At 36.1% G+C, this 17,866-nt stretch overlaps 2 protein-coding genes across 4 annotated transcripts; one reads left to right on the forward strand and one right to left on the reverse strand.

Annotated features, from left to right (window-relative positions):
- Window positions 1-332: 332 nt before the first annotated feature.
- On the reverse strand, window positions 333-10,481 carry KEA2 (K+ efflux antiporter 2). 2 transcript variants are annotated; one of them, XM_089628408.1, is made up of 21 exons: window positions 10,278-10,481; window positions 8,355-10,009; window positions 7,586-7,757; window positions 7,188-7,278; window positions 6,112-6,248; window positions 5,943-6,002; window positions 5,723-5,842; window positions 5,236-5,304; window positions 5,042-5,107; window positions 4,599-4,688; window positions 4,091-4,195; window positions 3,853-3,981; window positions 3,519-3,728; window positions 2,742-2,891; window positions 2,498-2,551; window positions 2,346-2,404; window positions 2,125-2,191; window positions 1,652-1,828; window positions 1,309-1,365; window positions 881-955; window positions 333-790 (listed from the first exon to the last, which is right to left on the reverse strand). In XM_089628408.1, the coding sequence occupies exons 2-21, from the start codon at window positions 9,920-9,922 to the stop codon at window positions 659-661; spliced, it is 3,588 nt and encodes a 1,195-aa protein (XP_089484534.1). In that variant the 5' UTR covers window positions 9,923-10,009; window positions 10,278-10,481; the 3' UTR covers window positions 333-658. The 2 variants fall into 2 exon arrangements, with proteins under 2 accessions (XP_089484534.1, XP_089484533.1); XM_089628407.1 differs by having other exon boundaries at window positions 10,210-10,481.
- Window positions 10,482-13,086: 2,605 nt separating this feature from the next.
- Window positions 13,087-16,787, forward strand: MAG2 (RINT-1 / TIP-1 family). Of its 2 annotated transcripts, XR_016301914.1 has the most exons (4): window positions 13,087-13,606; window positions 14,377-14,477; window positions 14,563-16,530; window positions 16,735-16,787. XR_016301914.1 is itself a non-coding variant. In XM_089629570.1 (3 exons), the coding sequence occupies exons 1-3, from the start codon at window positions 13,249-13,251 to the stop codon at window positions 16,471-16,473; spliced, it is 2,370 nt and encodes a 789-aa protein (XP_089485696.1). In that variant the 5' UTR covers window positions 13,088-13,248; the 3' UTR covers window positions 16,474-16,683. The 2 variants fall into 2 exon arrangements, 1 of the variants encoding a protein (XP_089485696.1); XM_089629570.1 differs by lacking the exon at window positions 16,735-16,787 and having other exon boundaries at window positions 13,088-13,606; window positions 14,563-16,683.
- Window positions 16,788-17,866: the final 1,079 nt, after the last annotated feature.

The following is a 17,866-nucleotide window of genomic DNA, read 5'->3' on the forward strand; positions in this document are numbered from 1 at the left end:
GTATAGATGGTTAGCTTTTAAAGCTTCTTCATGTATTAATGTTCTACAACTTTCGGGTCTATTTGGAGTTTACGTTGAGTTTTACAAATGCGTAAGCTTTATTATTATTATTATTATTATTATTATTATTATTTTAATTTTAGAATCACTTATCAAAATGAGAGGGTGTAAAATCACAGTAGTATATATGACTTCGTACAAAATGAGAGGGTGTGAAATCACACTAGTATATATATATATATATGACATCATTTTATTACCTAAAACACTAGTATATAATATATGACATCATTTTGACTGAGAATCACTTGTCAAAACCAGAGGGTGTAAAATCGTAGAATTTCGGGTCATTGTTGGCATACTTACACCTGTCAAAATTAAACATTTCGAGATCTCTTTAAATACATAGAATTTCGGGTCTACTATAACATCGTCCTGAAACCAAAACTCCAGACCAAATATACATTTCATGAATAAAGTTTTATTATACTGTAATGTATAAATATTAATATTTTGGAAGTAGGTTAATGATATAAAGCTTATGGGGTAGGGAGAGAATATAACAAATCGGCAGTAATGTTTGCTACTGTTTTCTTCAGTAACGTCTAAGCTTTTGTACAATTACATATCTGCCATAGAGTTTTGGATATTTGCTATTTTATATGGCTAGAGTTCCTCCGGGAACAGTGTTGTCATCTGGAGAATCTGAATGCGGTGGTGGTGGAGCTTTGGTTTTACTCATTGGCCGAGCATATCCGTAGCCAAGTGAGCTTCCACTACTTTGACAAAGCTGCAGAACAAAACCCAGTTTTGTAATGACACTTTAGTTTTATTCAACTACGTAAAACAAGAGTAAAATTCAAGAAACAAATATATTTACCTCGGCTAGCTCCGAGAGATGCCGAGACCTGAATTCATTGATTGTTGACGTAATCTCTGAAATTGGTAGTTTAGCCTACACGAGAGAGAGAGAGAGAGAGAGAGAGAGAGAGAGAGAGAGAGAGAAGACGAGTGATTACACGAATAACTGAAAAAGATGATCTATATTTATCTACAGAATTCTAAAATTCTTGTGAAGTACGCAACTTATTTTACCCATAAATTCTTGTGAAGTCACGTGTTTTAGATTTGTTATGAAAAAAAAAAGGATGTTACAAGAGTTCTGCAATCGTACTTTGCAAACAAGTTTCACAAGTTGTTCCTTAAAAGACTTGACTCACTGATCGATTTTCACTCTGTATCCCATCGTGATATGAAGTATGGACATCATGTTATGCAAGTAATGCCAAAAATAAACAAAATATTTACCTGAGCAAGTACCGCGGCTGCCAACTGTAGACTTGGCTCCAAGGTCTCGGGTACGACCTGTAATTGCTTACCAGAGTGAATTTACCAACAAAAATAAATGCCAATCTGCGCTTATAACTTTTTTGTGATTTATGTGTACAAAAAATATGACCAATAAATTTTTATTTTTTTAATTTTTATGACCAAGAAATTTATTAGAGGACTTCTCAAGCTGCGAATTTTATCCTCGTTTTTTTTTTGGTAATTTATTTGATAAATTGTCTCGTATCTAAAGATAAAATTATATGGTATCAATAAGTGACGGTGTACCAAAGAGCATTATACTCGGTATTGAGATCCTTACCGCCGTAGCACCAGCTTTTTCTAAGTTAAGCCCGTGATCAACGTCATGAGCCCGAACAAAAGTTTTCACGTTCGGATAATACTTGCTTAGAGCCCAAACGGTTCTGTAATTGGCACCAGGTGAATCCAACGTTATTGCCGCAGCACATGCCCTTTCAGCCCCAACTTTATGGAGCACCTACAGAATTTGGCAAAACAAATGCATCGACATAAAATTTGTAATTTTATTTAAAAGAAAAAAAGAGGTGACAGTTTTATTAATTATGAAAAGAAGTGATAAAAGTACAACAAAGAGAAGAAAAATCTTTTAGTGAATAACCGCAAGCCGAGCCCTAAGTAAATTTAGAAAAGAAGCAATCATTTCTATCCCAAAGATTGACTCAAGTGTAACTACAAAGCCCAAGAAAATGTAAAATGCTTTAGTGTATTCACAAACAAACAAAAAAGAAACAAACAGTTGGTTTTATGGCTTACCTCTCGACTTCCAGCATCGCCAAAATAGACAGGAAGATCCATTGCACGTCCAATAGCCACTCGTTCACTAATCAGGAGGAAACAACGGTTATGGTTTTTTTTTTAGAAAAAAAAAACCCTGCTATTACTCCCAGAAATATAACTTATCCACATGCACGCTTGTAGCTACAACAATGCATGTTTTAATTATAAATCCCGTACGAGTTAATTCTTTGTATTACCTCCTTACGTCAAGAGCCACAAATGGAATTAATCGCTCCGATAGAAGTTGAGCAATTATCTGGAACATCCAAGAAAAGTGCAGCCATTACAAATTTGCCAATATGTATATTACACAAGTTATCAACCAGCAAAAGAAATGCAATGTAAAAACCTGGCCAACTCGACCAAATCCACATATAATGATATGATCTTGCAGATCATCAGTCTGCAATCAAGACATTACGTACAAACAGTCAGTAATAGTTTTCACAATCAACAAGAGTAATGCAGTATTAAATAAGCATCAAAATATATGCCATATAACAATTTTCCCGATCATATTCGATCAAGCTTTTCAGAAATTTCACGCTCTTATATCACAAAATAGAAGTGTATTCTCGAATGATTAAATTTACCTCACTCTCAGCTGGTATCAAACTCCGAACATCATGAAGCTCAAAACGAGATGCGATGAACTGGCCTCCAGCGGCAAGATATGGTGTGAGGGCCATTGAAATTCCCACCACAAGAAACAACAAAGAAGAGAGCTGAGGAGTCATTATACCCTAAACAAAAATAAGTACAAAAAATTAATCACAATGGGAAGAATATTTATTGTGTTTATGATTTTAACAAAACTACCACAAAGCTCCTAAAAAAATACTGAAAACAATAAATGCAGCAGGTTTTTATAATTTAAACATCCAAAACTTTTTCTGCCCATATTTATTGGGTTCCTTTCGAGTTTTAACCATCACTTCTCTTGGAGAAATCAATAGCAAGTTTGGCTAATAAACGTTTTACAGCTTGCATCGATAATAGTGTTGTTGAATAGAAAAAGAAAACATAAAACTTAACCCCTAGAACAAATAAACCATGTCCAAGCTTTCTACTGGCAACCAGATCAGTCAAACTAGTGTTGTTGAAAGAAAAAAACATAAAAGTTAACCCCTATAAGAACGCAAATCATGGTCAATCTTCCTACTGCTAACCAAATTAGTTTGCCAGCCAAAACAGTAAGAATCATAACATGATTTGGTATACAGAAACAAAATTCTCAATGTTGACTAGAAACTTGTCAAGCGGACAACAAAAATTTTGTTGATAAGAAAGGAAAACACTCGCTGGAAAAAAGAAATACATTACAAAAAAAAGGAGAGTGAAGTAGATGGAATTAATGAGGCAGTACAAACCTGAGTAACAGCATCACCGAAAGCAACAAATGCAAATTCTCCACCAGGGGCAAGAAGAAGTCCTGTTCTTACTCCGGATATGATTGAAACACCAAAAAGCTTACCGATCAAAGTAACTAAAATGGTTTTCCCACCAATTAAGAGTGCCAATGTTCCAATAATGACAGGGAAGTTTGAAAGAAGAAGTTTGGGATCAATGGACATTCCAACCTGCAAGAAAATGAAGTCATGTTTATCACAAGAAGCATTTATAACAGGTCAAGCAATAAGAAGGAGCGGTCAACAAATATCAATATATCCATGTAAAATTAAATTCATACTTTGAAATACTTACCGTCATGAAAAAGAGACCCAATAAAAGGCCACGATATGGAGCAATATCTGATTCAACCTGCAACGAGAATTCGGTTTCTGCAAGAAGCAGACCAGCCAAAAACGCTCCCAATGCCATGGAAAGTCCAGCCTATATTGAGATTTTCAAGGACTAAGGTCACTAATTTCCAGATTACAAAACTCCAAGAAAATATAACAATAAAAAAGGAGGGGAAACAAGGATCACCGAGTCACAGTACCCTGGCAGTAAGAAGACTAGTTCCCAAAATCACAAGCAATGTATTGGCAGAGAATATCTCTGCATTTTGATTCTCTGCAACTTGCCTGTAAATCGGTCTCAGCAGCTGCGAGTGCACACGGAAAAGAAATTTAAGCGCATAGTTAAACACAGTGTTTTAAATGCCGACGAAATTCGTCGGAATTCAGCGGCGGCGCCGCTGCCGGAGCATAAACAGCCGGCGAAGTACAAATTGTTCGTTTTGCCGTCGTTTTTCGTCGAAAGTCGTCGTTTTTCTTTTTGTGTCGTTTTTCATCGAACGTCGTTTGAAAGTATGAGTACAATTCATCAAGGAATCAGCATTTGAATGTTCAAGAGTGCACTGTTATTTCTTTATCGTACGTTCTCCTGATTTCTTGCAATCCCTAGACTTTGATCAATCCGTTATATTGCAAACCAAGTTGTTCTATTACTGAGCGATGCGAAAAAATGAGCTACTAGTTTACAGAATTCATGGAAATAAGACTTACCAGGCGTCCGCCGGCTATGATAGCACTGATGGCAACTACAGCTTTTACGGCAGCGACTCCAAGAGCTTCAGCGATGGCTTGAAAACCAATCTGAAAGGAGAAAGTTTCAGTACAGATTTATCACCTCATGATTATTGCGCCAGTCAGTTATACTTTTCAGTAGAACTTGTGATTAATTTCAAATTCTTCAAAGTGTTCCTTTAAATTGTTTATATCATCTGCTCGAGATTTATGGAAAACTGGTTGATTATAACATCTTCACAGAAAATTAAAACACAAATCAAATATTCTAAGATAACATTATTGCTCCGAAGACATTCTCTTAAAAAACCAGCAGCCTTGTGTCTTAAGCGTGGCTTGGTATTAGCTAAAAATACCAGGACAAAAATTCCATAAAATGACATCATATAACAAACAAACAAACCGATAACAACGGGTATTACCCCTCCTTTGGATGAATTTGGTGAAATAAGTGGTATAAGTATAAGTAGAACCACGACCGCCAAATCCTAAAAGGAACCAGAGGAAAATAGTCAATACTAGAATAAAAATATGCGGAACAAATATAGTGCAGAGTATTTAAACTAATACCCAGAAAATTAAGTAACTCAACGTCAGTAATAAGCTATGAAATAACCTGGAAGAGTAAGACAGAAAATGTAGCACGACCGTGACGAGATGTGCTTTCTCCTCGTTCTTGCAGAACCTGCAGAACAAGTTCGAAGTATCAATTAATTTTGCATCTAAGAATGTTTTTGCTTATATTTGTTTTTTATTTTTATTTTTTTACCAAAGGCTGAACATTGATTTCTGAACCTGAGATCCATAAAACAACTAAGTGACAAGTGTTCTTCAACTAATATAAAATAAAAATAAATCACAGTTATAAATTATAATTCCTGATAAATAGGGTTTCATGAGCATCACAAAGTTTAATAATTACTATTATCTCACGTGGCATAACAACCTGAGAAAATGAAATTTAATTCTTGGTACTATCTCCAAACTAGATTTAAGATTAAGTAATCTTCATTAGTAATTATTTTCTTCTCTCGTTTATAAAATAGTGAATCTATGTCAGAAACTTAAAATATATTTAAGCATAATAATTCTATAATCCGAACCTGCAAGACAACTGCGGTGGATGATAAAGCCAAGCCATTTCCAATGACAATAGAAGCAGGGCCACCTACTCCACAAACATAATGAGCAATACACCCAATTGCCACTGCTGTCACCAAAACCTGCATCATCAAGGTGGTCGAACAATCGTAAAAAAATTTATAAAAACTCTCACCAGAAGCTGTGTTATATATTTATGTAAAGCGGATTTTTAACAATCACCTGAGCCGAGCCTAAACCGAAAACATATTTCTTCATAGAACTTAGCCTTTCAACAGAGAGCTGAAAAAAAATGAAACATATGTTAGTGCTCTTATTCTCGATAACTTTTTTTTTTATTTTTTTATTTTTTTATTGATAGACGAGGCTAAGTATTTTGATAGATGAGCACCTCAAGGCCAATATTGAACAGAAGGAAAACAACTCCAAATTCAGCGATTGCTTTCGTTCCATGTACATAGCGTATTATGGAGAGTCCATAAGGTCCAATCAAGATGCCAGCAGCTAAATACCCAAGAACAGGACTTCCTAGAATTTGCAGCAGAAAAAGAAAAATGTGATGTTAGTGGGAGAGAGATTTTATCTAGAGACGTTTAAGCACAATAAGTAGCCTATCTAATAGTAGAAGAAGATGATTAAATCCAGATTTCTGTTGCAGAAACGAACAATATGTTTCGGATAAGTACTATATATAACTATGAGTACTTATCCATGGCAAAAAAATAAAAAATAAAATAAAAATAAAAACAAAAACAAAGAGCATATGAAAGAATAGCATAAAATGGCAACGCCTAAATTAAATTTAAGCAATAGTATTAACCAGAAAAAAAAAAAAAAAAAAAAAAAAAAAACAAAAAAACAAAAAAACAAAAAAAAACAAAAACAAAAAAAACAAAGCTTGTTTTTCCATGCCCACTTTCATTTCACGTCAACTTGTTAGAAGAAGCATCGGGTATTGTTCTCACACAATAACATAGAGAGTAGGATTGTAAAGAGGGAAAAAATGAGCTACTGTGTTGGACTCTAGACAAACTAAATACCTATCTATCAAATATAACAAATATCATAAATAAGTAAGAGTTAAAAATAAAATAAAAAAATAAAAAAAAGCTGAAGTAAGAGTTATTAGTCTACATATAGAGTATGGAAATGATCACTTAGCATGGAATGAGCTAGTTTTGTCTTAGGCCTAGCCGTCCAGGGGAGTTCAAGCTCTCCTGAATACCCTTTATCTTGTATTTACTGTTTTATCTATGGATTTCCAAGGTCCTAATGGTACCGACTAATGATGAAAAAACTCATCCATAACAAGTAGATATACTCATATTCTAGCATCATGGATAACACGATTCTTTTGTTAAGAGCATAGACAACTTGTCCAGGCTATCCTCTACACCAATCATCATATGTGAAATCCAACTGCAATTCAATTAATATAACAAAAGGATAACATAAAGAAGTTCATACCTCCAGGAATTTTCTGAAATAAAGGCACAAATATAACACTTGCTAGCAGTAACCATAACATGTCGAGAAGGGATGCTTCCTCCTCATTGACCTGAGAACAGTAGTAGATACAATCAGATAAGGGAATTATTTTTTATTTATTGACAATGTCGTAAATAAAGAAGAAGAAAAAAATTACAGTTGTCCAATCGCAGACTAATTAAAAATAAAATATAAAATTCCTTGAAAAGCCTCATTGCTGGCATTCAACCATAAGGTTATCCAATGGTTGATTCTCTGCCAAGCATCATGTTCTATATCATCCTGCCCCTCGAAAATCCTCTTTTTCCCTTGCAGCCGAATTTCCCGAAAAAAAGACACTAGATTGATTGAAACATGAACCATATATATAACACTACCTCCTGATGTGGGATCATCTCCATTAGCTTTTTCATTCTTTTAGGTATCTTCTGTAGTTGTCGAACTATGGGCCTTGCACTAGACGAGACTTCTTCGATGCTTGTGGTGATCACATCTGGCTGTTGTAGCAGCTGGGTACCCTTATCTGCTCGATTCGTGTACAAAGTGGCCCTGAAGTGGGATAATTTTTTAATCATCTTGGACATTAGACAGAATATTTTGAACCTCTCTACAGCGATGTGGCGATAAAATGTTCAGGCAAAAGAAAAATAAAATTATTAGTCCTACTGAAAAACTAAAAAAAATAAGTTTGTCCAAGACACAAGTTTACACAAAGGAAATATAGTAGTTTCTCAACCAATTGAGCAACAAAAGATAAACTTCGAGAGGATGTTAAAAGAAGACAGCGTATCATTTAATCATATAATGTTATCACTAAGTTCATGCTTGATCAATCAACAAGGGGTAAATTGTAAGCAGAATGATATTGAAAACGGATTGATGAAACTAATCCACTAGTTATATAGTGCTCTTTTTACCCTGCATACGTATTTCAATGCCAGATTAGGACCCAAAAAAAAAAATTAAAAACACACGAGTTGCTGCAGAAATAATTTAATTTTGTTGCATTCCAATAAAGAAAGAAAAACAATCTAAACTGGCAACCATCATATTTGCAGCGAACGAACTCAAATAAATCAAAACCTACTTGATGACATCATAGGAGCAAAATATTGAATTGAAAAGGTAATAAATAATAACACATACCCCGCTCCAGCTAACACGAGACCGAATATGACCTTGGGCCCTTCGTTCCTCACAGTCTCCATAATACTCTGAAAGATCGATCCAGGTGTGAACTCGCTCCCATCTTCCGTTGAAGAGAAGAACGACGCTGAAAAGAAACGAGAAGATTTCTTTAACAGAGCTTTGGGTGAGGGTGGACTATCCCCCTTCAGATCCTTTGGAGTTTCCAGCGCTTTAGACTGAGCAATATTCTTCGACCTTTCTGATTCTGCTTCAGCCTCTTTCAGAGCGTCTAAACCCAACTTTCCATTCTCGCCCTCACTCAAATATTCAGAAGTTTTTGGTTCCTCAAAACCGTTGCTGATTTTTTCCGGCAGGTTATTAGGTAGTGGCTTTACAGCTGAAGAATCACCATCAAGCATCACATCTAGGTCACTCTCGAAAACGACATCTTCATAAACATCGCGAACCACTCTTTCCTCTTTAGCAATACCATCACCAGTATTTAACACTTGTCCTTTGCTTGGCTCGGCGATAACCACCTCGGAATTGGAGAGAGACTTCTCGGCCTTTTGCAATGCGATTTCGGCGTCGTTCACGCGTTGAGAAGCCTCAAGCTCAAATGCAACAGCTTGCTCGGCCAAAAGCATTATGTTAGCCACTTCTTCCTCGGCTTTCAAAGCATTTAACTGCACTCTCTCAGCAACCTCATTCAGTCTGTCCACTTCTCTCTGAAGCTCCTCTTTCTTATCCTGAACTCGCATCAGCTCAGCCTCACAGCTCGCCAAACTCCCCATACAGCTCTGTATCTCTTCCCGAGCAGCCAAAAGTGCTTTCTCGTCTTCTTCGACATCACTTTCGGGACCACTCACTTCCGACCCGTCCACAGATTCAGTCGCAGAGACCCGAAGCCTCGCCTCGGCAAAAGAGAGAGCCATTGTTGCTTTCTGAAGAGCTTCTTTTGCAATAGACTCTTCGTTCACGATCTTCTGAACAGCGTCGAGAATCGTATCAACTTCGTTCCTCGCATTTGTGGCCTCGTCTTGCAGAGCTATCGCGGTCTCTGATATCTTCTGTGCTTTTTCCTCGAACATCGTGCTGTTAAGCCTCGCAACTTCCAAGTCTCGGACGGCCTTGTGCAGAATTTCCCTCAGCTCTTCCAAACTTGGTTCCTCTGATTCTTCTCCTTGTTCGGCCACCGCCGATCCTGATTCATCGCTACTCTCCGAAAATTCTGGGTTTGGGCCGGCCCCGTTTAAATTATTTAAGGCATCTCCATTCTGACACCTAGATCGAATCGAACCACGCACTTTGGAAGCACTTCGGAACCCACAAAACGAAAGTATTTCAGGACTCAGACTCAATCGTTGACCGGCATATTTCTCTCTTGTTGCAACGAAACCTGGATTCTCAACACCCCCAAGGCAAACAGCTTTCTTGGCATTCTTATTAGTACTCGGTCTCAAACCAGTTCTAAAATCTCTATTTCTCAACAAGGTGTGTGAGTGAAACCGGTCAATCTTCTTATAACTCGTTCTTTCCCCACAAAACCACACATTTGGTTGCCTAATGCTACAAGCAATATCCATGATTTACCAATCACTTCTCAACAACTAAATAACACAGTTTTGGACTGAATTCATTGACTCTCATTTCTCAGAGAAATTTACGTACACCTGAACATGAACAAATATTAAAAAAAATAAAAATAAAAACAAAGAATTCAGTTACTTCCATATGCTAATAGCATACATAGAACTGATTAACAAACGAAAATATATGCATACGGTTACGGAGTGAATCGATTTCTTGTAATTGTATGCACAGTGTAGGTTTGTGGAAAATCAATGAACTAACAGAAGAAACGAATCCAAACCTCACAGACAAGTTGAGAAATCGAAGTAGTTCGAGAAAGTAGAGGCTAAAAGTGAGAGAAGTGATTACCAAATCAAAGTGAGTTTTGATGGAGCTTGTTTGGTTCCCTTGAACGTTCAGAGAAACGTTAATAAATTAATAAATCAAATAATATATTATTCAAACGAGAGGTTGAATTTCATTTCGTTAAATCTTGCTATTTTGTATTGGGCCTGTAATCTTCCGAAATATTGTTCTAGTAACCTTAGTTTGGAAAAGTTGATAAAAATACCCTCACCGGAATACGTTCTCTTTTTTTTTTTCTTTTTTTTTTTCCTTCCCTTTGTCTTCTTTACAAAGAAGAAAACTGGCATGCTCATTTAGACCCCGTTGGAATTTTAAGAAAATAATTAAAAAAAAAATTTGGTCAAACTAAGACAAGTGATTTATTTAAATAAAATTAGAGAGTTAAACATAAATGATGTTATATTTTAATATTTGAATAATTGAACTATAAACATGACCATTTAAATATTTCACACATTTTTTTATTTGATTATATACTAGTCATTTGAGATTTCACGGAACTTCATTGTTTACTATTGAATTTTCACATTTCAAATTTAACAAACTGGATTTCGGATATATGTTAGTATCACTTTTACAAAGGCGAGGTTAAACTTTTTATATTAAAAATACAAAGAAAAAAACCCTATTTGGGATTAAGAAGATTTGTTTGTTGCTTTCTCTTCAAATGATGCACTAAAAGTGAGTGAATCAACCGAGAAAATAACCCTATATGGATATTATATGATTCACTCATAATTTTTCGCGAAATCTATAAAGTCGAATTTGTATAATCAAATCCGATTTATTCGTCCACGAATATCGGAACTAAACAGTTTGTTTAGTTATTATTTCGCGAGGGAAGAAAAAGATTTAAGTACCCCGGAACTTTAAGTCGTTTGAACAACATCTTGAAGCTTTGACTTGAACAACTGTTATAATTTGTTTTTCCAAACTAAAATCTATGCCACAGATGATCCAACAACTTTTATTTTCACGTCAACATGTATGAACGTAGTAGCTATTAGAGTTACGATGTAGTCCAAATTGATGCTTTATTCCTTAACTATACTAGTCTAATCTCATATATTTTATTTGTTGGCTTGATTTTAAGCCATGATTAATGATTTTCGATGCTTAGCTATTGTTAAATTGATTTATTTTATTGTTTAGATACCGAGATATCATAAATAATCATAAATGATAAAGTCGTAGCCCAACTTGTTCTCACATTTGAAAATTGTTTTACTTTATCGCTATTTATTTTAGCTTTAAAATTTATCAAACTCTCAATATTATTGATTCAATTCGATAATTTACTAGAGTAATTATCAAGTAGGAAATTTAGTACTCATGGTTTCGACATTATATTTTATAAATATTTACTATTTGAATGATACATGCATTTGTATGGTATGATTCATCGCAACTCATCCTGGGCATCGGAACCGGAAGAGATCAGAACGTCCTATTCCGACGCTTGAATTAGGCTATCGGAAGTACCATTCCAATAGTTGAGCCTTCCGTTACTGTCTACTTCTGAGGGAAGCTCGGAAGTAACGGAAATGACCAAAAGGTATGCCATCCAATTATTTCCGTTGTTTTTGTAGTTTATTATTATTATTTTTTGAGCCATTGGATTCAATCCAACGGCTCTGTAATTTTTTATTTTTTTTTTGTTTTTCTACGTCATTTAAACAAGAATATAAAGCATTTAAACGATTTTTCATTTATTTGATATATATCAAAAGTTATTGGTAACTCGTAAGTAGAATTTCTAATAAGATTATCGGAAATCCCGCTTCCGATAAGCTCGGAATCTGGTTGAAAGCTTATCGGAAGCTTTCAGTACCATTAAGCTTCGGAAAGCACACTAATGATATCGGTATTTTCAATAGCTTCCGATGCCAAGGAAGAATCGCAACACATTCATCAAGAAATCGTGCTTTTCGTGCGTGACAATGGAATTTTGAACTGTGATTACCTTTGCAAACCTCAAAGTTGAGAAGTGAATCTCAAATGTCGTAGTCCTTGTTGTCCTTCATATTATGTTGTTAGAAGTGATATACTTGACTACTTTCCATCAAAGTTGAGAAGTGAATCTCAAATGTCGTAGTCCATCTTGTCCTGTAATTAGGCTGGATTGAAACAATACCCATTTCGTTTTCTGTTGCTCCGGTCATGAAACCATTCATGTTATACATGGCATTATCTATCTTTCAAAGATATCAATGTCAATGATCGTAGCTACGAATGAATCGTTTGCATAATTAAAGAACCAACCAACCGGGTTGTTCATGGTATTCAACTCTTTATAGATTGATTGTTGAACTATCATTTCCATATAAGTGCTTTGATCATTGCAGGTACATAGCCATAAACTGAAAATTTAGTCTTTGTTTTTTTTTTAGTACTCTTTGTTTGGTAATTTGTCCAATATAATTCAAAATTGATTTTATAAATATTTTTACAATTGAGAAAGTAAATAAATTTATATAAAAAAAAAAAAGTATACTACCATTTTAGAATGAAATTTAAATGATTTTAGACCCGTAAATGTTAAATTTTGATATTGACCCTCCTAAATTTAGTTTATGACTATGTATTATGCATATAATCTTTTAGAGAAAAAAAAAACGATAATATTTTTTCTGAAATATTTAAAATTTAGAAGTTATTTTATGAAAATATAACCGATTAATTAGTGATAATTTTACACCATCTCCAATAATTCTCACCCGCAACAAATGCTCTTATTAAAAAAAAAGACTACTTTAAGAACTTTGATTAAAACACGTTTAGTGTTAAGAAATAAGAACTGAAAACAAAATACAAATCTGAAGATAGTCCGGGACTGTTTGTTTAGGGACTATTCATGCTTGGTTGGTTTATTCCGTTATACCACCTAGGCTTTTTTTTTTTTTTTTCCAAAGCATAACACGAGTCTTGACCCTCTACGTTGAAGAAGCTCTACGCCAAATTGACGGAAACGAAAATGGAGTCGCCGATCCAGACGCTGCCGTCGGCGTCGGAGCTGTATTCGTCTGCGATCTCATTTCTGGACAGCAAACTCGGGGACGGAGATGCACTGACCGGCGCTCCGAGTCTGGTTTCGGAGCTCCAATCGGAATGCGCGGCGCTAGATCGCAGCCTGATTGGTCTCAATCGCAGCCTCGGAGATGCCCTCGCCGCTCACGCCTCTTTCTCCGGCCGATTCCACGCTCTCCTCGGCGGCGCCGCCGAGGAGTTGGCCGCTCTTGGATCATCCACCTCCGACGTCGTCCTCTTGGGGAAGGATTTGCCTGCCCTGGCCAACGAAGTGGCTCGCCTCAACAACGTTCGAATCTATGCCGGTCAGTCTCGAATTCCCTTGCTTTTGATTTGCTTTTCTGAGGTTATCGGTGAGAACTGTGTATTGAAATGTCGAATCATTTCAAAATCTATGAATTTGTATTAGTATTCGGTTCGGAAAGAAGATTTCGTTTGGAAATGTGGCATGTGAAAGAAAGACACAAAATTACTACAAGACTCGGTTTAATACGATGTAATGAGTCAAGATAGCAACACAAAACGGGGCTAATGAATCAATCTACTGGGAATTAGGATAAGGAATACTCGTAAGTCGTAAGAAAAATTAGGCTCAAAGGTCTAATATGATATTATGAGTATTTCATCTCGTTCCACTAAAAGTGAAAAATGGAGATAAAACATTGCTTGAATTGTTTGAAGAAAAAATATGAGGTGTTGAATTAGGTTGATAAGGTGCTTGATAGTTGATATACAACTCACGTGCAAATGGTCGATGCCGAGTTTTGTATTCTTTTTTTTGCAAAAAGAGCTTGGCATTTTGAGACACTTGCTAAGCAGAGTTCACCAGTATTGTTGTATCTTGCATGTTCAGTCATTCAAGGGCTTAGCTAATGTGATGAAGGTTTGGAAGCCTGGAAATTATCCATGCTATATTTCAACTTACGTTCCATCCATTTTTTTTTTTTTTTTTTTTCTGTTGGAAGCCTATTCATCTCTATTTTGTATGGGTTAAACATGGAACTTGTGTCTTTTTTTTTTTTTTTTTTGGGGTGTCAATGTTAAATTCGTTTCATTCAATGTTTTATCCTTTCAGAGACAACATTGAAGCTTGATACTTTGGTTGGTGAAACTGAAGATGCTGTATATTCAACCGTGAAAAGAAATTTAAAGAAGCTCTCATCAAAAGACTCTGAAGTGAGTATATAATAGCTTTAGAAGCAAATATGATTGTAGACCTCAGGATTTGCTAATACCGATTTTATAACCTTAATTATTTCAGGACACACGTATGCGGGCTATTGAAACCTTGAAACAGACCGAAGATATTCTATCTTCTGTCACAAGAGCACACCCAAAGTGGGATCATCTTGTATCATCTGTCGATCACAGAGTAGATCGGGCTTTAGCAATGTTGAGACCGCAAGTCATTTCGGATTATAGAGCACTTCTTGCTTCCCTTGGGTGGCCACCGGCTCTATCGTCTATGAGCTCTGCGGCTTCAAATTCAGCCAAATTCGTCAATCCTCTTTTTACAATGCAAGGGAACCTCAAAGAGCAATACCGTGAAACGTTTTTCGCTTTATGCAACCTACAGGAACTGCAAAGGCGAAGAAAATCCCGACAACTTGCAGGCTATAAGATGGAAGTTGATCTTCATCAGCCACTTTGGGTTATTGAAGAACTGGTAAATCCTATATCATCAGCATCCCAACGCCATTTCTCGAAGTGGGTCGAGAAGCCAGAGTTCGTCTTCGCTCTAGTTTACAAAATTACAAGGGATTTTGTGGACTCTATGGACGAGCTTTTGCAACCTTTGGTCGATGAAGCAATGTTATCTGGCTATAGCTGCAGAGAAGAATGGATCTCGGGAATGATATCCTCTTTATCGACTTACTTGGCCAAAGAAATTTTTCCGTCGTACGCTGCTCAATTGGGTGAAGAGAGTGACACAGGTGCTCAATTACAGGCTAGAACATCTTGGCTCCGTCTTATTGACTTGATGGTATCATTTGATAAACAGATCAAGTCTCTTTTAGAGCATTCTGGTATTTCGCTTTCCTTTCAGGATGATGCGAATACGCAAAAAGTTTCTTCTCTATCTGTTTTCCATGATCGACCTGACTGGCTTGAGTTGTGGGCTGATATAGAGCTCGGTGAAATACTAGAGAAGTTAAACAGTGCATGTCATAACGAGAGAAACTGGACAGGGAAGTTCAAGGCTGAAACTATTTCATCTGATCCTGAAAACTATAAAGCTCCTGCCATATCCAGTGTCTTCCTAAAGAACCTTTCTTCTGTTATTGAGCGTTGTCGTTTGTTACCTAATACCGGAATGGCGTTGAGGACAAGGTTCCTCAGATCAGCTGGAACGCCTATCATACAAAAATTCTTGGATTGCTTGGTTTTGAGGTGCCAAGAAGCCGAAGGTCTTACTGCGCTAACAGATAACGATGCTCTAATCAAAGTCGCAAACTCCATTAACGCTGCTCGCTTCGTGGAATCCGTACTGAAAGAATGGTGCGAAGATGTATTTTTTCTTGAAATGGGACCCAATCAGGGCGATGGATCAGACGCATTGTGTGGCGAGAATGTAGAAGGTGAACCGGTCGAGAGTCTTCAGGCTGGTGTATTTGATGCCGAGATCGGGAGGTTAAAGGCTTTCAGACTAGAGTGGGTTGAAAAAGTGTCCGTTGTAACCTTGAGAGGCTTTGATTCCCTTTGTCGAGACTACATCAAGAACAGGAGGCAATGGCAGGAAAAAGGCGAGGAAGGTTGGACGGTTTCAAAGTCGTTACTCGGGGCTCTTGATCATCTCCAAGCGAAGATGTCAGTGCTTGAGGTCAATCTGAACAGAAATGACTTTGTGGGTGTTTGGAGAAGCCTAGCTGCGGGTATCGATAAGTTGGTCTTCAACGGTATTCTGATGAGCAATGTGAGGTTTCATGACAGTGGAGTTGAAAGGTTTGGCCGGGATTTGGATGTTTTGTTTGGGGTGTTTCGATCTTGGTGTTTAAGGCCCGAAGGCTTCTTTCCAAAAACGGCCAACGGTTTGAAGCTCTTGAAGATGTCCGAAAACCAACTTAAGAGCCATTCTCCGGTGACGGAGAGCTGGATGAAGGAGAATAAAGTCGGATTTTTAAGTGTCACCGAGGCAGAAAAAATCGTGAAGAGTAGGGTATTTCTCAGTTAATAGCTAGTGGATTATGCTGGGCTGTGGTAATTAGGGAAATTCTTTCTGGGTTTGTTGGTATGTTTGAGATATTGTGGTGTACATGAATTATAATTTTTTTTTTTTTTATCATTTTTTTTTTCTGACTGACCCAATTAATTTTTTATTATACCATAAAGGGAACGAAAATATGAGATTTATCCATCTGAATTCTGAACGTAGTTTCTTTCAATTGATTGATTGATATAAACTTCAAATTTTTTTCATTTGTGATTGGCTTAGATGTGTGAGCGGAGCATGGTGACACGATGAAGAAATCTCACTTGAGAAGCTTATTTATTCAGAAACAACTAACTAATTAGTTGAAAGAAAAATAACTAAAGGAGTAAGACGATAATTTGTATATACCCATCTAATTAATCTAATTAATGATACCACGAAGGGTAGCATCGCAAAGTAATGTATGGACCGATGTATTAAGTTGGTTAATCTATTTTTTTTTATGTACTATCAATTCAACCCGATGTAAACAAAAAAAATAGTTTTAAAATTCAAACCAACCCGATTGAAATGTAAAACCAAATTAAACCAAACAAAAAAATAATCGAGTTGATTCTTTCGAATTATTTTTCTCGACACATGGCTTTATAATTCAAATGAAATCATGTATAGATATTGCATATAATACGCTATGTAAAATAAAATCAAAATTTTGCTTATCTTAAGAAAGTTTACATATTAAAATAAAATTATGTATTCGCAATTAATAAATTACAATGAGTATTTTTTGTTAGAGGTGTGGAGTCTAATCGGCGTCGAGGTGACGACTGAAGATCTTACGACGATAGCTCCGACTTAAAATTCAATTTAGTTAATTAATTACTTGATCCAACAACAACTAATTAATTCCAAAATAAATAATAAGTTCGGCAAAAACAATTTTCCGAATAAAGGTTGTTAGCTAGACAATTTACAGCTGTGAGATTGTAATCAATAAATCTTATTATTAATAGAGAGTTCTTATTCATCTTTATGAGAGCCGATTTAGGGACTATGGACCTAGTAACAGAAGCTCTCACAAATCCGAATAAATAGACGAAAAAAATAATTTCTCATATTTAAACGATTCGTCAATCTCGGCGTCACTCCACAACATGAGCCGAGACTGCACTCTTCAAATTACTAGAATTATATTTTACTCATCGTAGAAGTGTCCATTGATAAAGACAGTTCATGAGCTCAATCCTCTAGGTTCAACTCGTATCGAGAAAGGTTAATTATTCCGTTATACATTTCTATATACATATAAGCCCTAAGCATCGTTGTTTCCCCGGCGAAATATTCTTTTGTATGGAATCAACCCTTAAGTGAGTGAACATTGAGCTTCTTTCTGGAAGGCTGGATTCTGTATCTG

The sequence above is a fragment of the Urtica dioica genome, chromosome 10, assembly GCF_054948205.1.
Source record: "Urtica dioica subsp. dioica isolate 48M chromosome 10, U.dioica_male_clone48M_v1_H2, whole genome shotgun sequence".
NCBI classification, from domain to species: Eukaryota; Viridiplantae; Streptophyta; class Magnoliopsida; order Rosales; family Urticaceae; genus Urtica; species Urtica dioica.